This window comes from Limanda limanda, chromosome 6 (genome assembly GCF_963576545.1).
Source record: "Limanda limanda chromosome 6, fLimLim1.1, whole genome shotgun sequence".
NCBI lineage: Eukaryota > Metazoa > Chordata > Actinopteri > Pleuronectiformes > Pleuronectidae > Limanda > Limanda limanda.
In genome coordinates, this window is record NC_083641.1 from 8,576,446 (window position 1) to 8,600,656 (window position 24,211).

General features: G+C 40.2%; 2 protein-coding genes across 2 annotated transcripts; both read left to right on the forward strand.

Annotated features, from left to right (window-relative positions):
• The first annotated feature begins 2,684 nt into the window (after positions 1-2,684).
• Positions 2,685-13,359, forward strand: pou2af2 (POU class 2 homeobox associating factor 2). Its single transcript, XM_061073899.1, has 5 exons — positions 2,685-2,694; positions 3,549-3,649; positions 10,741-10,780; positions 11,018-11,322; positions 12,928-13,359. Exons 1-5 carry the CDS (start codon positions 2,685-2,687, stop codon positions 13,357-13,359), a joined length of 888 nt encoding a protein of 295 aa, XP_060929882.1.
• Positions 13,360-18,428: 5,069 nt separating this feature from the next.
• On the forward strand, positions 18,429-20,797 carry linc.pou2af1 (lnc RNA pou2af1). The gene is made up of 5 exons (XM_061073467.1): positions 18,429-18,447; positions 18,504-18,628; positions 18,881-18,941; positions 19,426-19,784; positions 20,456-20,797. Exons 1-5 carry the CDS (start codon positions 18,429-18,431, stop codon positions 20,795-20,797), a joined length of 906 nt encoding a protein of 301 aa, XP_060929450.1.
• The last annotated feature ends 3,414 nt before the right edge of the window (positions 20,798-24,211 follow it).

Below are 24,211 nucleotides of genomic sequence, written 5' to 3' on the forward strand. Positions count from 1 at the left end.
GGGGAGCAGCTGCCACCTGCAAAACTGTACTGCAGTAAAACACTGGACTGTACTCTCTATACAACCTGTGCGGGAAGAGAAAATAAAACAAACATTGCACAACAATAAACTGGTTGGATTTAAGTTGCATTAACAAATATGAATCATTAACCTTTGAAAATGCAGACACAAAATTATGGTTTTTGGTTAAATATGAAATGATTTTCCCTCCCAGTGCTTTTTAATGTATTAGACTGTAGACTACAGAGAAGGTGCAGCGAGTACAGAGCAGCACAGTCTACTTAATGTTCCTGCGTACTGCTGCACCCTCATCTCATAACACTGTCACACAGGGAGCTGAATGTACTCAACATTTAGTCATGTGGACAATCCTCAATCCAGTGTGTGTGCTGCCATGCTGTCAGCTCCTGAGCTAGGTGGAGCTGTTGTGCACTTGTAGTCTGTGGCTGCTGTCGGTCACTATTTATCTCAACAGTCATTGGTGTCAGTTTACCAGTGGCAGCATTTCTGTACCGATAAATTACGTGGGCACCGCTTAATGATTGGTTCCAAGCTTAGCACAATTCTGTCTGGTTGGGTATTGAGTCCTTTCTCTCGAAATATCCACTACGGGACTTGTGATTTTTTTATGAAGTTAAAACAATAAAAGCAAATTGTGATAACCCTGTCACACGGTGGGTAAGAAAATGGCATTGTTAGACTTAAGGACTAAATCACTTATGATATGATTGTTAAATTAGGTATCCCTCGACAATATTTTTTCAATATTATATTTTTCGCTATCTGCAGTTACGCCACTATATATTACATGACCCAACAATAACTGATAACCCTAAAGTATGCCCTATTATATAGAAATTGATATTGGAAACAGGAGGTAGGATTTCTGTCAGTTTATTTTATAAGGCTTTGACTACTGCATCCCTTTCTGATCTGCACCTGGGAGAAGGAACTTTCAGTCACAATAGACAGTGAGAGATATTTGGAGATATACCAAATAAATTCCAGTTTGTAATCGTACCAAAGAATTGACCCAGTGTCCCTTATTCTGGACATCCCAGATAGCTAATATCAAAAAGAAACAAGAGATTGTATCGCATCCTTACCCATGCTGCAAGGAAGGACATTTTACGATGATGGATTATTGAAAAGGTGCAAACTGTTAAATCCTCTGGTTTCTGCAATCATGTTTCAGGGTTTTTCTTTATGAATGTTATTCTTGTTTTTATTCACTTATTTATGTTCTTTTCTTTTTTCTTGCCCTGTTTATCTGGGTCTACCACATAATCATTGCCACTTACGACTTTATGAATGAATCTGAGCCACTATTCGTTCTTTGTTTGTTAATGGTTTTTTTTGTTCCTTTTTTGCGTATCCTTTAGTGTAGCCAGCTTTTATTTGTTATAAATGTGGAAAAAACAATAAAAAAAGTGGGCACCACTGTGACACAGCTCGTATAGTCAGCATGGGAGACGCAGCAGCTGTTTAACTGAGTGTACGTTAAGGATGTGTGGTCACTTTGACATTTAGAAGCAATGTTTGGATCACTATTTAAAAGTATCAACTCAAACTGTATGCAAATCCAAGTAGGCTTCAATTGTGCCACTTTAATTTGTATATGGTGTCAGTATGAAATTGTGTGAAATTGTAAATAATGTAAGTATTGGAAACTCACATGAATTTTCAAGAGGAGTCTCAGTCTGACAGAGATACACAGTGAAGTTCTGCCAGGATACATTTTCAAAGTCAGATGAAAGCTTTGCTATAATGCCTGTTTAGAAAAGGCTCCAGCTCATTACCTCCACCAAGAAGGTTATGTTTCCACCTCTGTTCATTGTTTTATTTTATTTTTTAACAATATTACACACACCTGAACAGATTACCAAGAAACTTGGTGGAATGATGTGGTGTGGGTCAGGAAAGAACTCTTGAGAATTTGATGGAGATCCAGTTTAGGGGCGAATCCGGGATTTTTGTTTTACTTTCCTAATATTGTGATATAAAACTTTACGGACATTTTCAATATTCAATAACGAATTGATCATGTTGAAAAAATCCGCCATATTTAGGGGACTGGTTTGTGTATTTCTTAAGAAAACTACTCAATAATGTCCTTTTAATTTTGTTTTTAATCAATTGTCAGATTAAGACTTCTGGCTTTGGTATGTTATTTTTATACGCCACAGCTCAAACTGAAACAGACTCTATCCCACAAAGCAGCAGTGATAAAACTGCAGTTACAATAAAATCTTGGAAATACTAGGTCCTCTTAACCTTGGGTGATTAGTGGGCTCGGACAGGAGTGAAATGCTGCTTCCCAGTCCCTGTTCTACGCTCCTGATGCATCCATCCCCTAATCTTGACTGCAGATGCAAATAGACTAAAAAACGTCCATACCAAACATTTGCATTTAAACAAATAGATAAAGGTCATTTTGAAAAGCTGCCTCCTCATGACTACAGTGTGAGGTGGCATGTTCCATGTGTCCCTGCCCTCCTGACAGCGTGGTTAAAGCTCCCAGCGTGGCACGCCACACCACTCAGTATGGTGCTGCACGCAGGGATGCAACTACTGTAGGCAAATAGAGCAGAGGGACAACAGAGAGGCCTGCCTGTGTGTTTGTGTGTGTGCATATGTGTGTACTTGTGTGAGTGGGTGTGTGTATCAGACTGCTCTACAGCATCATGGACACAGGTGAGAATCACTTAAACTTATACAACATATAATGCTGTCACTCTTGTTATTGCTGAATATATATATATATTTAGCATCTGTATTTCTTTTATATTTATGAATTAAGTGCATGTGAAAACATTTTTATAGGAACAGCTTAAAGTGTATTTTGACAATTATTTGATGACATCTGTGCAAATGAACAGTCTCTTTTGCTGATGCTAATATCTCATAATAAGTTGGTCAGTTTTGTTTCAATACAACAATAAATGTATGAACAAGGACAAAAGTAATTTTTGTTTAAATTCTTACATGTATCCATGTTTGATATTTGAACATTTGTATACTAATTAATATCATTCATAACTGTTTACAGGATGCTATTTAGTTTCACTTTTTTTATATTTTCTCAGTGACCACGTAAGGTCAGAGCAATCTGGGATCTCTGTTTTTTTCTGCATGCAATATCCATCTACATTTGGCATTTTCATTAATGCTCCTGCTTCCTAAGAATGTCCCCAAATCACACCTGCAACCGTTTCGGATTTGTGTCAAGCAATGTAATTCCAAATGATCTGCTGTTATGATGCAAAGCCATCATTACCCCTCCGGTCTTCATTCAGTTTGTGAGCGAGTGTTTGTTGTAAATTGCATCTTTTTTTGTCAATTTGCATCGACCAAACCAAAGTTAATTTCCATGACATTTACACACCAAATCCCAAAGTCTCATTCGCCTATATGCATAAAACTGTGAAACATTCAAATGAACACACATTTGTGGGGATGGATGAAAATTTGTGTGAAGTTGTCTTGCAGGTCAAACTGTTTCTGGATTTGTAACAAATGTGTGTTCACTCTTTCTCTGTTCTGTCCAGACTATGCGAAGCGAGTGTATCAAGGCGTCAGAGTCAAGCATACAGTCAAAGACCTGCTGGCAGAGAAGAGATCCCGACAGACAAATGGGCCCAGATACAGTGTAAGCACAATCTCCTCTAAACTGCTCTGCTTTTGTTCCGTCTTGTCTCTTCCCACTTCATTTGTCTCCCAAACCAAACAGCGCAGCCACAGTTGACATTCTGTTGGGCAACACAATTAAGAGGTCGCTTTTTAAAGAATCTCTTCTCCTTGTTTACATTTCGTCTTGTTTTGTGGACCAATGATCCATGGTGGATCCATTGACCGCCTGTACCTCCCCCCTCTGTCTCCGCTCCCCTCAAGTGCTTGCAAAGCCAATCTGTAAATAGCAGAACGTGGTGTGTGTAGAGAGAGACACAAAGCGCCAGGGCCCATCCTGACCTCACAAAAGAACACTGACACAATGATTCGCAACGGCGACGGCCGTGATCTCCCAGAAGCCGGCCCGAGGTGGAGGCAGGGGTGTGGTGGGAGGATTGAGGTGGACCAGGAGCATAGAGAGACTGAAAAAGGGCAATGTAGGACGCTGTCTATGCAAAGTTTGATCCATGCACACCTGCCAGCTGACATTGTCCTCTGCCGTGTTCAGGCCGCAGACAAACCTCCTATTGTTGCCTCAGGAACACAAACATATGCAGTCAGAGAAATAGACGTCTGCATGCACAAACAAGACGGGCTTTTCATTTCCCACAAACTCCCTGTCAAAAGGCTTTCACACAACAGTGTTCACTGTTTGGTTTCTGTTTAGCATCGGCATGTCCACTCTATAGATATGCAGCCCGCTAACCACTAATGAGGGGACCGTGTGGAAGAGGAAATACAATTGGATTTAACAAAGAGAAAGTCCCAAAATGACCCCTCTCTAATGCAGTGTATGTCATAATAATATCAATGTAGAGGTTTGTTACTTGAGTGCATGTAGAAGAAAGATATCATCCACCAGGTCGATGCACTGGGATGTGGCGGAGTTCCGAGTGAGAAGAGAGACTGATGGGGATTTAAACACAGATTCTGTAGAGGTAGAGATGAAACACAGGGAGACAATTTACTGTTGACTTGTAAATGTCTTCAAATGAAAAGACCCAGGAACAGAACAAAACTAAAAATTAAATTATCCTAATATTAAGTATCCAGATCCCGTTTGTAAGGTAGAGCTCCATTCTTTGTCAAAATGTATAAACCCTTGCAAATTGTTTTCTTGAATTTTTTCTAAAGATTTATTTATAACAATAACTTCAACTGCCTATGATTCAAAGTTCATCAGATGACTTCATGAAAGGTATTGCTAGGGCATTGCTGTCCTCATCTGCCTCTTGAATAAGCTCAGGCTAGTTTCTACTCTGATATAAACGGAGCAGAGTATCGTTACTGTGTCTTGTTTGGAACATGATGAGCTCCATCTTGAAATAATATTCATTCACATGGAGGCACTAGTGGGTTGGAGAGGAAAGAATTGTCTCTGTCAGGGGTCAGTGAGTCCACAGACGAGACAACAGCCTCTGCCTATGAGTCTCGAAAAGAGGAATGGCAACTCTCTAACCACTGGAATGACAGCTTAACAGATGTCAAAATACTTAAAATCCCCTAAAATTGTTATAAATTCCAATACTTCAGATTTTTTTTACTATGAAGTAGCATCTTAAGTTAAAATTTGTGCATTAGAGTGAACTCTTTGTTATTTTTGACAAGTTCAAATTGCGTTAATAAGCAATAAAACACACCCTTTAATACTCTAAGACACTCAGGAGCTGTGCTGCCACAGTGTCAATCTAATATGATGAGTAGCTAATGGTGGATCACTTTAGATATTTACAGCCATGTATGACTATTCAATACTTATTCTACTTTTACACTATGTTTTAATGTTCACTGTTACAGCCAGAGTCTCACATTAAGGCAGTTAGACTGGGACTGTTCCAACAGACAACTTTAATTAATCTGATGCTGTTTTCTGGGGTTAAATATAGACAGTAAAGTTTTTTTATGATAAAATAATTTTGCATTGTCGATAAGGAATCTAATCAAACGGTCACACACTAAATTAATATGTAGGGCATTGTTCACCATATTGGGTTGTAATTCAGGTAGAGATGGGTGACAAAGAAAAGGATATATCAACATAAATATCAAAGTAAACAGCTTCAGTGCTCTGAGCTGCAATAGACGTTTCTTCCAATAGATATTCCCTCATCGGGTGTTTTGATGATGATGGTTGAGAGAGCTGTATAACTCAGGGGTCAGACTACATGACATCAGGTCCATAGCAGCTGGACCTGTAGGGAATCGGATGGGCACCAGCCTCATGGGAGAAATCTGCTTCACTGGGTTTCGTCCCGAATGTGACGTGCCCGAACAGATGAAGCCATGCACACTCGTATGTAGACATGGTGAAGTGAAAGAGGAATGGTGTTGTTGGTGTTGCATGCTGTTACTGTGAAACCGAGGGAAGGCTGTTAGCTCTTCAAATCAAAAGACAGCAAATATCATACAAGTCACTTAGAACGCCATGTTTGTTTTTTCATTCTTGGAACTAAGTAGCAGCCACTTTTTTTCTGAGACAGCAAATGGGGACTGGTCAGGGAGCAATGTATATGTTGTCATGTCTCTCCGACAAAACTCAGCAAGAACTTTCCTACCAATGGAACCATTCATTCGTTGTGGTTAATGGAAATGCTTACGGTGTCATTAGTACATGGACAGGACGCAGAGAGCTTCCCAGAATTAACTGAGAGAGCTGATAAAGTTGTTTTTGTGTGTGAAACAGAAGGAAAATATGTATGAATGGAAAATATTTGTTATCCAAGAAAGGAAATGTGTCTGTTAGCTCAGAGAGTAGAATAAGCTGTTAGATCCAGTGCTCTGGTTACAGGAGTTTATGATTGTTTTAACACGCAGGAATAAACAGCAGGTCAAACTGTCACTGTGTATTTAAGGCTATTGAATGATTATTTTGTGTTTGACGTGTTTGGAGCTTCAGCGTGGGAATGGAGCAGACTGATGGCTGTGGGTGGTATTACAGTCTCTTTTCATGATCCTTTGTGGCTCATGTATTAGCTCTGCCTGCTTACACTGAAGTCATCTCCAATGGGAGGTTTTGCATTAATGTAACACAGCTAGTGCCCGGTATATTGTAATGTATGAGCAGGAACTTCACACAAGCTAATGACACAATATGAGACAGTAACCACAGTGAGCGTACCACTGTTCCATCAGAAAAGGGTTGACAACCTAAGCCTTTTGAATGCTAACACTTTTAAAGCAACACTATGCATATTACTTTGAAGTTAAATTGATTTGTGCTGCTTTCATTCACACTCCTCACCCTGAATGTCTGTTCCTGCTTTACGTAACTCTGGTGAGCAGGTACGAGTCAGGCCCAGCAAGTTCGCAAGTTTAGGATGTTAGACAACGAGAAAGGCTAATTAGGGAAACTGCAAAGCACGGATTGGATGAACTGAGCTTGGAAATTACATTTACCATCGGATAAGGGAGTATGCTCCATTATCTGAATGAGACAGGATCGGACAAAATTATTTTTTATGGGCTAAATAAGTCTGATTCACAAAATGCACCTTGACGTTGGTTGCCTGCCGCCAATAAACCAGAAGAAGAAGAAGTTCAAAAATAATGCAGAGCTGTATATCCGTTAAAAAGACATTAAACCCATTGTTTATATCTAATGTTCAGCCAGGAAACTTTTTAAATATGAGAATTCTAAACAGAGTTTGGTAGATTTGTAACAACCGCAGCTCTTCTGGTTCAGGAAGCCGGGGATCATGGGTAATATCCACCATTCAGTTGTGTTTCAGTTCAGGGAGTGGCTCTACGCAGTCGTAGCTCGACTCAAGACATGGATAGATTTAGATTTGCTCCATATGAAAACCACTTAATTGCTCGGACACAGAGCCAAACTGAAATAATCCCTGTGTGAATGCAGAGGGCTCTGTTGCTCAGTAACGGTTACATAGTGTTGCTTTAAGTTAAACCTATGTGGTCCATTGATGTTTTTGGAGACACACAGATAATGTCACTCTGGAACATTGTCACTGCCACTATCTCCTGTTTGTCAATTATGTGGCTCCCAAAGTCGACAGATGTTTATCAAAGGGGTTGGGGAAAAAGGACATGCAATTCCACGATATTTACAGCATACAAATCACCAATCATACATCAAGTGTCAATTGTTTGTAGATCCATCCACAATTATTGTCAAATTTGGCATAATATTGTATGAATAGGCAAAAGACGGACAAAGAAGTAGTTCCAACTCTGAAATGTTCCATCTCTATCTTTTCGGTGCAACGTTCACTCGTATGATTATAAATGATGCATGGAGACCAAATGATGCACAGAGGCACACAGTAACATCCATCCACGTCTTTCTGATAGTTAATGCTTCTCTTTCATCCCTGGGAATAAAAGGCCTTTGAGAAAGAAGAGCAAACTCTGACCACAGAGAGAGCGTCCTCATGTTGGGACACGGAGATTCTCAGTGATAATATAAAGATCTTAAATCATTTCTCTTTACTCAGAACATCTTTATTAAAGTGGACTGCCCAAACATGCTGATATTACATAAATGATCCACGACAGTGACAAAGTAATTTGTGTATGATGTAGAAGCCTCTTCAAGGCTTATATTTGCGATGTTTCTTTAGGTAAAAGTTCACCAAATGGCAAAACTTGATGTCAATGCTCTGAACTCAAGGGGCTATGTAAGCTTTTGCTACTACTACATTGCCAATAAACTGCAGTTTAGCAGCAACTTTGCAACTTCAAACTTCATTATTTTACTCGCTAAGGGATGCCTCCAGTGGTACAAAGCAAACACCAATGTTATTCTTATCATCTAGAAACTTATAATTCCTGCATGGAAGCGTGTGAGATAAAATACGACAAAATGGAATAGAACCAAAACAATAAATCTAAAATAAAGTTTTGAAAAACTGAAAACTTACTTAGTTTCAGGTAAGAATATTCTTTAAAAAGATGCTTGTTTTCTTACTAGTATAAAATACATTTATAAATCTACATTGGTATAGGCAGAGTTCTCCTGTGATATAAGGTGAAGTAGAGCCGTCATCATCAGCCCCACCCCCACAAACATACACACATTGGCTGACTGTCGGAGCTTGAGTGTGCTGATTTCCATACGCAGCCTTCAGAGATGCACTGAGCCGTACCTGGGCCCCATGAGGAAGTCTTGGCACTGGCAAATCACATTCAAATTCTGCCCTCAAAATTTGCTTGCCTCCCTGCCAACGCAGGCTTAATATCAACTCTTTCATGCAAGCAATATGCAAACGATCCTGTCCTGGCCAACCTTGTCCTTGGGACCCTGCGCTGTGCGTCTCTGCACTGTGCTCCGACTGACACTGCAGGAATGAAAATGTTAGAACATTTCATTAATGGCAACCAAGTATAAAATATATTTGTTAATTCAAGATTGTATGGGAATTATGAGCAAACATGTTGGAACACAAGGATTTAACCTCTCCATTTCGTTTGCTGATGTACTGACAAAATTGTTCAAACTCATGACTTTATTAAGAGTTACAAAGTCTGAAAAAATTCCAAATATACTGAAGCAAAATTCTGTGGAAATAAGGATGGATTTTTCTGTTTAAGTATTTCATATTGTCCAGAATTGAAAGCCTGTTTAAGGATTACAATTTCGCTGGAATAATTCATAGGTTAACGAATCGACAAGTTGTCTCGGGAATTTGAATATTTATTTTTTAAGAGCCTACAGTGAGATTAAAAATGTTAGATAAGATGATTAATCTTACATCTACTGTTCATTCTTAAAAAAATCTGGAAAGATACTTAATAATAATAATAATAATAATACGACTAGAACCTCACCCCTGTATTGTACTTTTAAATGTGATCTCACTTTCCACTTGTTCCTGTTCACACGCATGTTTGTGGACTTCTAGTGAGAGGACAACATGTGTCATTGTTTGTGTCACTGTTTGAATTACCCTGTGCTGTTGCTACATTTCTATTATTTTCTTTCTCAATTTTATAACAATGATGATAATATTAACAACAATTATAACAATAATTATAATACCAATTGAATTACCCCAGCTATATTATTTATTTTGTATTATTGGGATTGTGCTGATTCTTGGCCTGTACACTTACTGTATGCCTATGTAGTTGCTGCACTGTCTTCTGTCGTCCATCCACATTCATAGACAAGATACTGAACTACAAAATTAGCCCTTCTCATAGAGAACGTGCTGCAGATACAGTAGATGCCCTGTATGAATGTGTGTGTGAATGGCAAAAACTGTGCTGCGAAGAGCTTTGAGTTGTCATCAGGACTAGAAAAGTGCACAATAAATACAGACCATTTACTATTATACATATCTCCTTGTCATGTTGAATTTAAGTTGAGATAATTGGGCGTATTTCACAAATGAGCAGGGAGTGTTTTTTGTGTTATTTGTGTGTGAATGGAGGTGTCCTTATACTTATTACATATAAAATCCTGGACTTGTCTTTATTTTGTCCAAGCATCTGCATTTAAATGTAAATATGCTGTATGTTAATGCAGTATTCAAATTATGGCAGTTGGGTGTATGAAATTAAAGAGGGGGCATACTTCACACATGTTTGTGAAAGGTGTTGAATTTATTATCTGTAGCCATATGTTCATGTTGTATTTTAAGGAAGTGTGGGTATAGCTGTGATTCATTTACATTTTATGGGGCCTCCAAGTGCTTGATAGTAAACAAATGAATAATAAATTATTGAATAAATAGCCACAGAAATAAAGTGTGTGAAACATAAAAATTAATAAAGGACATTTGTGGAACGATTCGTGAAATAACTTTTTAGAAAGCAACACGATAGTTTGGCGAGATGCCTTCCAGAAATTGAGTAAAACTTAAGAAAAAAGATAAAGCATTTTTTATCAAAAATTGTTGTAAGAGATTTTAAAAATAGTTGCTAAGTTAGAAATAAAACCAAACCAAATAAATTAAAAACATATATATATATATATATATATATATTAATACTGGTTTTCTATGGCTCCACATGACCCCTGAGGTGATTATGAAAGATTAGTGACAGCATCAGTTGCAGCAAATTTGGTAACAGTTGCATGGCTGACTCCCACTCTCATTTCTTTTGGCACAGGGGGGATCGACGACTCCACCTTCATTTGTCCAGATGCCAGGTGAGACTCTACTGAACAAGTAGAACATAGATCTTCATCATTCACTCTTCACTGCCTGCCAAGGAAATCTGCCAACACAGTCACAATCTGCACTGTCATTATCACTCTGAGTAATACTCGGCTGACCCCAGTTAACATTCTGCCTCAGGTGTCTGCACATCCTAAGAATCACAACTTAAGTGTGTTAGATCTGTACTGCTGCCGTGATGAAGATTCGATGTGTATTGTCCTCTGCAGGGTCTCACATGTTGCCCAGCTACTACGGCGTGAGGCGTCCCTTCATCTCCGACTCCGACTTCTGTCAATCCACCAAGCTGTTCTCCCCTGACGTCTACTCCTCCAGCCTCGGGGGTAAACCTCTGGGCTGTGACCCGTCCACGATGTCCGGCTACTCCTCCCTTATTGACAGCTACTACCCAGAGGCCTTTGGTGATTACCGCAGCGCCGCCGCCTTCTCCAGCTCTGGAGGATCCTTCCTGCCCTCGTCGGCCCTCTCTTCCCTGCCGCCTCCCTTCAATGGAGAGTCCTCGCATCTTTTTCTGGTAGGAGTCAGGATCAGGGTTTGTGCATGTTTGTGTCATGAAGCAGCTAGATAATAATTATATAGTAATAACTTTATTTGTATAGCACCTATCGAAACAAAGTTACAAAGTGCTTTACGAAATCCCTGGCAAAAAAATGAAAGAACTCAAATTAAAGGTATTCAGTTCAGTTCAATTTTAAGCGCCAAATCATAACATCATAAGGCTGAGACCTTAAGATTTAAAGAGAAACCCAACAGCTGCAACTCAGTGAAGATGGAATGAACAGGTTTAGTTTAAAGCAATTAGTAAATATCTATTCCCCATGAAAATACATTTATTGGCCACATCATTGGTGCAGCAAGTTAGTAATGTGTGTGCCAAGTGAGAGCCTACGTGAAGAGGAGGGGCCTCTTCAGCAAGAAAACAGTTTCGATATTCATATGGGAACCTAGATCTGAAAATGATGAACCCATTCTCTAAAACCTAGTGCATCCTGGGAAAAGCTCCATATGTTTTCTCTGATATTTAGAGAAAAGAATTGACTCCTCGTTTTGAGAAAGAGTTCAGGTTTCATTCTTTGGAAAATAAAATCTGCTGCAATTTGACTGCTGCTCAACTCCGTAGTGTGAAGTCACAAACAGCTACAGTATGTGTGATGTGCTTTGCCACATGTCTTGGTCCATTTGGTTCCTTGTGTACCTTCTTATTCATTTGTATGTGTCATTTTACATTTGATTGATAGTTACAGAGTAGACGTGGAGCGAGGATCACTTGTCACACATGTTTGATGGTGTAGAGATTACATTACATTACATGTCATTTAGCTGACGCTTTTGTCCAAAGCGACTTCCTTTTTGTAGTACACTCATCATTTATGAGATCACACTTTAGTGCTGAATGCCTGGTTTTGATGGTATCAATGCTGTTTTGTCAATCTGTATCTGTCTATGCTCACTATCCCAATTTTGGAAAAGATTAAGGAAATATACCTGTTGGTTTGAAAAAAAATGTAGGATTCACCACTTTCTTCTGGCCTTTCTTTTATAAAAACTCTATTAACTGATATATTGTTTGCCACTTGGGGGCAGTATAAACAAGTTGTTAACATATCGTTGATGGTGATGGAGCATGTGTTGGCAAACAGTCTCTTTTTCCTTCATTATTTATATCTTCAACCAATTTAATTTGATTCATTGCTTTTATAAAAATTCTAATTTAAATCTGTCTCACATTTAACTTAACTGGAACATTATACCTTAGAACGTTAGTTCTACTAAAACTGTAAATGTTTGTAAGCACCACTAGCAGAATTGTACAAATAAAACCTAATCTGATAGCACAATGAGTGAGTCAGAAAAGGTTTTATTTGTTGTTTTTTTACAAATGGAGTAAAAAAAAACACTTGAAAGTTTAAAGCATAATTGAATGCAGCATGAATGGCATTTTCATTGGCATCAGTGAATCAGGGAAAATATAAAGGAGATCACACTAATACAAAAGAACTGCTGTTCTTATATGAGCCCAAGAGTGTTACAGTATCTGATGGTGGACATTTCCTTTAGGCAGTAGAGGAAATACATGGTTCCATGATTCATCCTCTCCTCTCTTGTCTTTCCACCTCAGAGAGACTCATGGGAGCAGTCGGTTCCAGAGCCAGTATCCCAGGTGGAGGCTCTATGTCCTGACGGCCTGGCCTCCATCAGCATCCCGCCCTCCATGCCCAGTCCAGAGCCCCCGGGTAGCCCCTCCCAGTACCGGTCCACCAGCCGAGGCTCCTCCATGTGCTCTGTCCCAGGCAGCCAGCCCTACACCCTGCACTCTCTGGAGGAAGCCCACTACCACTCTTTAACCAGCAGCTCCTATACCACCCCCTCCTCCTCCTTCGCCTGCCCTCCATATATGAGCAGCCCTGCCAGCGATCTGGTGTCCAAGATGGTTACGGAGGAGGCCAACGGCCACGGCAGCCTCCCAAACAATGTTGAGGCTCAAGCCTCCTGGGCAAAAGAGGATGGGGTGAGCCCCTGGTCGCCCTATGAGATCAGGAGGGCCTTCTGACTGGATGAGAGGCTACTGGCTCAGAATAAAGAGGAAGACAGAAGTTTCACAGACAGTTAAACAGACAGTACAGAGACAATTCTGGGACGTGTTTTGTAAATAGGACAATTTCTTTGCATCCATAGCATCAAGGTGTCCATATGTCCATATTACAGCCTGATGTCATGGCAACGTTCCTATTTATTGTTTGATTCATATGATACAGAGTGGAGGAATTACTTGTGACATGCCATCAAATGAAAAATTACAAACCTTTAGTGGAGGGTAAACTGGATGATGTAGGATTTTCACTTTCATGATGTATCATAGGGTTTCTGTTTGTTTTAAAAAGCCATGTTACATGTTTAACCTCTTTTAAGATGTAAATGGTTTCTCTGCCAAAGGGGGAACTTCTGCAGTGGGCATGGGGAAATGTTGTAGAGTTGCTCAGTTAATTTGAAAAATTATAAACAATTTAGTAAAATGTACAGTATACCTGTAATGTATTTGTGTTTAGGTGAAAATACAAGTTGGATTTCAGATTGGTGTGAGGCTCATCTTTATACTCCAATCTGCAGCTGCAGCACTAGACACCACCCTGAGTCAATATTTTCACGCCACTAACTGTTAGTGGGAATTTCTGAAAAGTGAGCAGATGGATAAATGGTTAAAATGACCAGTATCAGAAAAAACACGCACTTGGGAATCAGTGGTTTAGCATGCAGGTCCCTGTTCAAGATGATCATGGCCCTTTTGAAGAGAGATTGGTAGATTTACAATAATACAGAACTCCATTTGTTTAGCCTATATCATTTAGGTGGAGAACTAAAACTATTAAAAAAGCCTGAGAGGTTGATGATCTGTTTTATTAATACAAGATGCATGGTTATGGAGTGACCAAAGTATAATTATTCTGATTTCTTCAAAACGTTAACCCTGTCTATAAAGCATTCAAAGAGGGAGGGGTAATGTATCACTTACATGAGCTATTTGTGTGTTCAAATGTCAATGAATCACTCAAAATCACTTTGATGAACATAAAATAAGATTTGCCTATAATCTGCAGAAAACTACAGTTTTAATGTGTGTAATAAAGCATTGAAGACATTTTTGGAAATGTTCTTAGTATCCTGATAGAGGGTACGTGTACAGATTATTCACAGGCCAGACTTTGTATGTGTGAAACTACTGATGACATGATTAGATAAATCAAATTATATCAAACTTTCGTCAAATCTTTATATATCTGTTATAGATGCTACATAGACATAAACACAAAATTATAATATATACTTTTTTTACATGTTAAGACATTGTCCGTCCTGGAACTTTTTTAATCAAGCAACTTACAATTGTGTATCGGTTCAAGCTTATTGTCTTAACACTCACTTTTGAATTATTTTTCATGGTTTATTTGTCTGTGAGCTCAATGTTTTTCCTTTTCCTCGAAATCAACTGTAGTCGCAGTAAGAATCAAACAATCCTTAAACTATATACCTATGCTCAGCCTCTGTATACATATCTATATATACATATGTGTGTGTGTGTGTGTGTATCTTTATAATTCTCATCAGTTGCAGTAAACATGACATTAGGCTTCAGTGCTGGACGGACTGTTCAGGTCGGCTTCATGTCCACAGGGGTAGAGGGCGTGGTGGTGTTTGAGCACTAGGTGGCGCCTGAGCACCGCGGCTGCAGGAGGAGAGGAGCCGCAGAGCTGCAGACAGAGGGAGAGAAACGTGGCTGTAATGAAGAGGGGTGAAGAAGAAACACATATGTGTGTGTGTGTGTGTGTGTCTGTTTGATGCAGTGAGCGGCAAACTCTGTTAAAAGTGCCTCAGGTAAACAAAGAGCAAAACTTGCGGAACACTAACATTTTACACCGGTCACAATTATTTAATTTTGTTGTTGGAGTGGGGAAATAATAACCACCACTACTGTCACCACTGCAACTAAATATAATAATGATAATAATATTGATTTGGACATTAATAATTTAAGTTGTAAACTAAAATAAAATGACGATTTTATTAATAACCTTTAACCAGCTTGAGAGGCTAAATTGCTAACTATTGGTATAGTTTCTAATCATTTAGTCACGTATCATGTGCGACCGACACAAAAAATAAGATACTTCTAAATAATATAATAAATCTTTTTACTTTTACTAATATCACATTTACACGTTACAGCATTATAGTGGCGCCGATGTGAATATGATCAATTGTTGCGTGCTGCTGTGCAAAATTACGCAAAAAGTCCTTAAAATAGCCTTCAATAAATTATTATAACATTTATATGTTTTACTTTGGATTTACTGTTAGACACTTGGGTGAGAACGGGTTTTTGGTGCTGAATTAAGGAGCTTTTTTTTATTCATCAACAGGGCTCCTCACTAAGTTGGGGAAATCTGCACAAAAGTGTGATAAATAATTGTATATAGATATTAACAGATAGTAGAAGAGGAGGCTGGAGCCGCACCGCGCTGCAGACTTGTCCCCCCGCTGCCCTCAGCAGGTGAATGCGCACAGAGCACTTGCTGTGGAGCTGAGGGCCTGCACTGCCAAAGATGGCTACTGCCCTTTGCCACGCCCACTTTTCCTCCACTTTTATGCGTTTTTCTCTTAAATAAAGTTTAAAATTACGTTTCGAAATATTTTCGCCTCCTAAGGTGGCTTAAAAAAGCGTATGGTAACAGATTTAAGTGCATTTGCGGTCCTAAAGCTGCGCAAGTGCACCCAGTGCTGTAGTGCTTAATGAGGGGGTGTGATGCACTGTTATTGCAAAAGGAGGATAAAATGAATAAAAGTATGGTTTCTTTTCGATCAAAGTGTGTCAATCTGATATATTACATTAAAGTGGGGCTTATGCAATGTCCATGCGTGGTGATTTTTAGTGAAAAATCGATAAAACTCCGTTGCCTCTGAATATTCAAATTGAAAGTAACGCGCAATCAAATCATTGTCAAATCAATGAGTTCTAGGGGTTTTAAATAGTAGGCATGGAGGGAGAAAATCACAAACTAATATGTCCACAGCTATATTACAATATTGTTGTATGCTCTGGGTCTGTTGTAAGACATTTGTGTCGAGATTTTTTAATACTTTTGCACAAATTTCGTTCTTGGCCATTTTGCTGAGGCAGAAAAGGACGTTGTGGAGCCCCATAGGTCTTCTCCAGAGAGTTTCTCCTGCTCTCTTACATCATGTCTGGTGAGTTTTCAAGTCGGATTTTCATCTGGATGTCACTTTTTAGTTGCTTTTTCTCCTGTATGGGGCAGAAAAGAAAAAAGAGAACAATTTAATGTTTAGTGGCAAGATTAAAAGCAAAGCAGAGTCGCAGGGGAAGATGAGTGGGGTTTATTTTGTAATTGCACATGTGGATTTAATAGCAGATTGACGTTATTTATAAAGAATGTCCAGCAGATTAATAAACTTCCGTGGATTAAAGTTTGCAGTTTAATGCCACATGTCTCCTGCTTGTTTTGGGCGGATCAGGAGCGTCCGCTATTCTCACTCAAACACTCCTCTACTGCTTAACCAACTTTTATAGATTCGTGTATGTTTCATTCTCACTATCACCGTCTATTAGCACACGTCAAGGCATGTGCATGCTCTTTACTGCGGGTTTGTTTTTAATTAAACATTAGTTACCGGTGGAACTGACATTTCAGCCGGTTTATACCTGAGTCGCGTCTGCGTAACAGGACGTTATAAGTAACCGCGTTGAAGTGGGATGTGTCTGCTCCGTAAATTTGGCCCACTATTTGCCACATTTAAGACAAACCATGAAGTAGCGTTTAGATATATGAATATTTATCAGATGAGGTTCCGCAGCCGAGGCTTCGTCTCTTATCAAATCGCCTTTTTCCAAACGGCTCGCCACTCCTGGGCGCTTTAAATGACGCCTTTGGGTCTAAATTACGCGCACCTATGCGAGGCGTTCTCTATGTTTCCTTAATCAAGATTCGCCTATAGGAATTAATAAGGCAAATTGCCTGTATAAGAACCACAGTATTTTTAGTCAAATATCCAGAGTGGGAGGCATGGGTGATTTGAATAAAGTTACAGAGAATTAGGGTAAGGGTTTGAGTTTCTGATTTATACACAACATAAGGCTGAAATCGTTTTCCAATTTTCACCCCGCCACAAAACCACAACAACGTGATCGATGCGAAGCACAAAGTCATCGTTTTAACCAAAATGCTCCACACGGGGGGACATGCGCTGTGCGTAAAGATCAGGACGGTCTTTTTTAATGGATCGCCGCGGCATCGGGTATACACGCTTCCAACTTTACTTCAGAATCGACTCTTGCGCACAACTTCGCCCCAGAAGCAGCTTCGATGGTTTAACCGAGACACGTTTAACGTGTTCGCCTCCGATCGCTTTGCTCCGGACTCGCCCTGGCTTTGTGCGTCCTTACTTTGGCGGCGCCTTTGTCCAAATTTTAACCAACGATCCCACACACATTTCCACCCCGAGGTCGACCCGGGTTTCACAAGCTCTACATTCAAATCTCTCAGGTCTGCGTTTACGGTCAGGAAGGTACACTTACGGTTTCGCGTTTTGTGCCGTTTTTGTTCCTTTGTCCCTTGTCTGGACCGGGTGGCTGGTGAACACACTCAGGGCGCAGCAGACTACTCGGCTGGCGGCGTAACAGGACCCGCCGAGCCCTGCCGTAAAGAGCGAGCCGTGGCCGGGAGCAGAGGGGGGGGGGCACAGCCGGAGACACAAGCGGTCCGAGAAGAGCCGGAGCCGCCGGGCGCACTGGGCTCGGACCATGCGCTTTCACCCTCCGAATAATCGGACTCGAATTTAGACATCGAAGCGATACACTTGGTTTTAACAAAACATTGTTTATTGTAACATGCTGCGTGTCTGTTACCAACATTTCCCTACATAGAAAGTATGTTTATTAGGAGTAAAAAATAGAGCAAAATATGAAAGTCATGACTGCAAGTGTAGAGCAGGGAGACAAGTTAAAGGTGAACGTGTTGGTGACATAGGGGAGGGGGGGATACATAGACGACGTTTTTATTTTCATGTTTTCAGTTTGAGGCAGAGAAAAAGACAGATTGTGTGCTGCAGATGGAGGAGGGGCTGCCTGGTGGAGGAGAGGAGCCCAGGTCTGTTGTTGTCTGCTGCTGCTTTAGTAAACATGAGCGGCATGCTGTTCTCTTCATCCAGATCAGCCCAGGGTGTACCAGGGCGTCCGAGTGAAGACCACGGTCAAAGAGCTGCTGCAGAGGCACCGAGCCCGGGAGGCCAGCAGCAAAAAGCTGAGACCGGTAACCCCCCCCCCCCCCCCCTCCCTCCTCTCTCCCCCCTCATCTATCCGCTTGTCTCTCTCCATCTCTCCGTTTTTTTCTTTTTCTTTAGAAGATAAGTCAATAAACGGTCCCTATAAATGAGTGACATATAATCACGCACATTCTGACAAACGCACTGAGTCTAAGTCTTTCAAAGCCGATTGTCCTGATCAAAATATAAAAAATATCTAATCCTGTTGTCTCCCTCCTCCTCTTCCTCCTGATGGACAGATTGGACAGATCTCCCAGGGCTGCTTGGATCTCCAGGATCTTTGCGCGACCACTTTTGCAAGTAAGTTCCCTCGTGGCAGCAAGACTAAAAGTGTAAGTTACAGATCGGCAGCAGCACGTGGCTCCACCCTGACCTACAGCAGGCACATGCGCCCATATTTAGAAATGTAGCCAACAAATTGGAAAGTCCAAATTTGCATGCAGCCATGTACCTCTTCGAATGCATTGGCTGCTGGAGCCATGGCGTTCTCTTTGGTCTTTAAGGTCTATTTAAAAGTCTTCCCGTGGTCTGATTCCAGACAGAGACTCCTGCAGCTTATTCGAATGCACTCGTGGCTATTTATTCTCCAAAAAAAAAAATATCACATTTTATTTTGAAATGCACCTCCTCAAACTTGGGAACGCATCTTTATATCTGCCAGATGTGTAGATTGGGATATATCTGCCATGGATGTTGTACTGAACCCGCAGTCCATCATATAGGGGCCATACACCTCCACGTTTTGTTTACCCTTTGGATATTTTCGCACCAATTTTCCTTTCAGACGTAAATCCGTCAGCTCGCTATGTGGACCCCCCTCCGTCCATCCCTCCAGCTGAGCCCAGCAGCTGTGGCGAGCGAGCTCTCCAGATGCGCACCGCCCAGTTCCCAGTTCCTGACAGCTCCTGCAGCCTCCAGAGCATCCAGGAGGATGCGTTCACCCAAATCCAGAAGCAGGTTGGCGACATGGCGTATCCCAGCACCTGCTACAGTGACAGCAGCAGCAGCAGCATCATGAACAACAGCAACTTCAACAACATCGGTGGCGGCGGCTACAACTCCTGCCAGCCTCCCTCTCACTCCCTCTCGCTGCAGTGGCATTATGGACTCACCCCAGAGGCCGACTATTATGGGCATGGGATGGTACGTTTCTCCCACAGACACTGACAAAACTCCACGAATAAAAAACAAAAACAGTGTTTATAAGGAGTAGTAATCAGTCATTAATCAGATGTTACCTGTAGTACCTATCTCTGGGGTCTTATCTGAGCAGCTAAACAAACAAACAATCATGACTAATGGTAGCAATTAAATTTCAATGTGTAGGTGACAACAATTAAGGGCTGCACTGTAATTGAAACTGCAAAAAAAGAAAGACAAACACATTTTAAAAACACAGAAATACACTAATTGAAATGGTAAACATCTTAAAATGATACATCTCAAAAAAGTCTCAAATTGTGTGACTCTGTAATACAGGCCTGGAATAGAATTTTGTTATTAGCAAGGTTATTACTTTTGTTTTGCTTCTAATCAGATCTATCACTAATCGAATGCATATTAAATGTAAAAAAATACTTACAGAAACCTGAATTGAGTCATTTTAGATATGTACGTCTCACCTGAGGATCATAATTATTTCAATATCTTTAATAAAGGAATAATTGTTAAAAGAAAAACACCACTCACAGGCGTCCCTGCTTGAGCCTGTGGCCTCTACTGTCAGTTTTGTGGTCCATCACATGACATGCATGACATTGCAAACTCATGCAAAATATAATCCTCACCATCCTGTACGTCTTCTTCTCTTTCAGGCTCCCGGCTCCCCGCCAGAGTCACGGAAGCTCTGCAGCCCCGTGGATCACAACAGCTACTCGCCGCAGGACTCTTTCTCCTCCTCCTCCTCCTCCTGCTACGACTCGCCCACCAGGATGGAGTCCAGCCACCACGGCTTCTCCTCAGAGCACTACCAGCACTGCAACCTCCAGGACTGTTACTGCCTGCCCCACTGTTGGCCAGGCCAGCAGGAGAGCTTCTCTGCCCCCGAATACACGCCTTACTACAACCCCACAGACTATCCATACACTTGCACCGTGGAGGAGAACTATTTAATGAGAGATTTGCAGATCCCTGAGATGTGCTACAATGTACTATGATGAGAGCGTCTGCAGTATTGTTTTGTCTTCCTGCTGTAAATATGATTCTCTTCAGCGTGCTTTTACGGGCTTGTGCTGTGATGGAGTGAATATGGTGAATGCTGAATAGATTGAAAGGCTGATATTTTTGTATCAAATACTGTTTTTTACTACACTTTGATTTATTTTTATACACACAACTTGTTGCTATACTAAATAAAAACAACGTGTTGAACTCACCAACGTGCTCATGTTCACTTGTTAAGCATTCACACTTAAAATAAATGATAAAGTAAAAAGCAGATAAAGAGTAGGGACGAGGGATGCTGTGTCAGGGTCAGTGTTATTTTTTTACATTCTGGAGTGACTGCTCCTGCTCAACAACTCTTATATAATGTTATTTATTATTATTTGTTATGCTTATTGTTATAACTCTTATTTTATCCTCTATACTGCAAATTGTCTCCTCCTTTAAATCGTAGAAGCCACAATGTGGGAGGGGAGTAGAATCATAGTCCATAAAGGTGAGGTGGGGCTGAGCTTAGCTGTAAAACTTTGCACTGAGGCAAAGGAATCGTGTCACATCAAACCTGTGTGTGAGGGGAACAGACTGACATGATGTAGTCAGCAACAAGTCAGTAGAAGCATCACGTGCCATTTTGGAAGAATGCTCAAAAAGCTTAATTTGGTGTATTTCCATGCACAGTGTCCACACCAAGAATAAGAGGCTATATAACCGAATCGTAGGACATTCACCACAGAGAGCTGCAGCACTTCTCTTCAGCTTATGTAACGAGCACATGTCGGTCACGTGTCTCAGCAGAATGAGCTACAGGAGACATTTTCGTAAATTGTAGGCGCTGTTGGGTTTCTCTCTAAATTTAAAGGTCTACACCTCATTTTGTAAAGTGCCTCGAGATTCTGGATGTTATGATTTAGCACTATGCAAATACAATTTAATCACTGACCTGAGTTGTGATCATGTGACTTGAAGGATTCTTGGATTCTTCCAGTAAAATGTAAGCTGTGATGAGTAAACTGGCTCCCACAGGCAGCTCTCTGTTTTCTTTAATAGTTCCAAATGCACTATATATGACAACTGTGTTATCAACAGTGGAAACTTTACTCAGATAAAAAGAAGAAAGCTGTTCAATGAGATTTAATATGCTCAATATGGGAAGACGATGTGAACTCACTGGTTTGTGATGTGTTTAGAGTAATTTAATGACCCGAAGAAAATATTTGGAGCTGTTTCTGTACTTTCTTAATCACAATAAAATGGGCTATTTTTCAGCAAAATTAACTAAACATAATAAAACTTCAAAGTGTCAGAGAACAACCCATTTAGAGTGATACATAAAGAAAATAAGACTGAATAGTTAAATAAATAAATGTATATTTTAAGATCTTAACTGGATGGGATTGTGCTGTGACTGTTTAATATTAAAAAAATCATTGTATAGATTTATGAGAGACCCCTCAAGCACCTGTTACTTTCCTCATGAGAGGATAAGACAAATCCATGGCTCCGATGTCTCTGAGATCCTCATCCTGCTTCCTGACATTACACTGGAGTCAGGGATTTGTGTCAATCATACTGTACTCTATAGGCAATACTTAACAGTGAGAGCGGCAAGTATTGTGTGTCCTTTTCTATCAAAGACAAACTGAAAACTGATGGTTTCACGTGCAAACGAGGATCATATTTTGGCACTGTAAGCAGATTTGAACCCTAATTTAACAATCTTTTGTGGGAACAAACAAACACATATGCCTCACACAGTGAGCTGCTATTATAAATGCATTAGTTACATGAACATTTTTCACTCGTTTATTACAATGTTAACACAAAATACGTACTTTCTTGATTCTTGTTCTTCTGGGTTTGTACCCTCCTTGTTAAATGCACTTATTGTAAGTGGTTTTGGATAAAAGCGTCAGCTAAATGAAATGTAATGTAATATTATGGAATTGACTAATCTTTATCGGTTTGTTAAATAATGTCGGCTACTATATTTAAGTAACTGTTGAATATTTTGTCAGTTATGCCTGTTTGCTCATTTTTAAACATTTTTTTATTAGATTTTCATTTGCAACTTAATTTAATTTGTTGGCTAGTATAGAGGGCAACAGTTGTCTCTGTACCCTCACATTATTTTTGTTCCCCTCTTTTTTGTGATGTCATAATAGATGTCTGTTCAACCTTCTATTCGTTCATCCATCCATCCAGTTATCCATCCATCCATCGCATATCTTCTTAGGGTCAAGGATGACCTTCTCTCAAACAAAGTCAAACAAAACAAAAGAGACACTAGAAAATCAACATCAGACTTTCATTGCTGTCGTGATAGAAAGAAAAACACACCTGAATTTATTCTCCTTTAACGATTGGGGTTTTTTAATTAAACATTTTACAGAAATTACATTAAATTAAATTACATTACAAAATGTTTTTTTAGGCCATACAAAAATCCCCTTGTGGGAAAAAGACACAGATGAATAAAGTCACTCTTTCTTATCTCTAAGCCATTAACAAATATCAGAGGTTAATGCAACAGGCTTGTGCATCCCTCCCCTTTAACTACTATAATTAACCATAGATAATGATGTTGATGATTATCATTATTAATTAGCTTGTTTATGGTTATAACGGCAGCATAGTGAAAAAAAGGTTTTTGGCTTCGTGGATCTCTGGTGTCCCCACGCTGCAGACTCAGTGGTGTGGTCAGGGTGGGGGGGCAGACGGAGGGCATGCAGACACCAGCCCCCTCCCTTACAGTGGAGGCTGCTGTTGGTGTTGCTGCTGCTGCTGCCAGGGGGCACAAATCTGGCCGAGGTTCCGCTGGGGTCGAAGCCCATCTTGCATGAAAAGAGCACATCAGCCACCAGTCGTTAAACTGCATGTTGTGACTCAGGTAGAATACGGAGTAATTAGAGTGTGATGAATACAAGGAGTGTATTAGCTCTCTTTGCTATTGTTGAATGGATAAAGGTCAGTTTTGTCTCCCAATTTGTGCCAATTAAAGCTTAGTCTTCTATGCGCACCAAAGTGAACCAAGGTGCTCCACAAGGTTCTGTGCTCGGCCCAATTTTATTCTCATTGTATATGCTTCCATTATAGGAAACATTATCAGGACACACTCTGTAAATTTCCACCGGTATGCGGATGACTCCCAGTTATACTCGTCAATAAAACCAGAACAGTGTTATCAATTAACTAAACTTTAAGAATGCTTTAAGGACATAAAAACCTGGATGACCCGCAATTTTCTCTTATTAAACTCAGATAAAACAGAAGTTCTAATACTTGGCCTTAAACACCTTAGAGACACATTATCTAATGATACAACTGCGTTAGACGACATTGCCCTTGCTTCCAGTGAAACAGTCAGGAACTTGGGAGTGAGCTTCGATCCCGATTTGTCCTTTAATTCA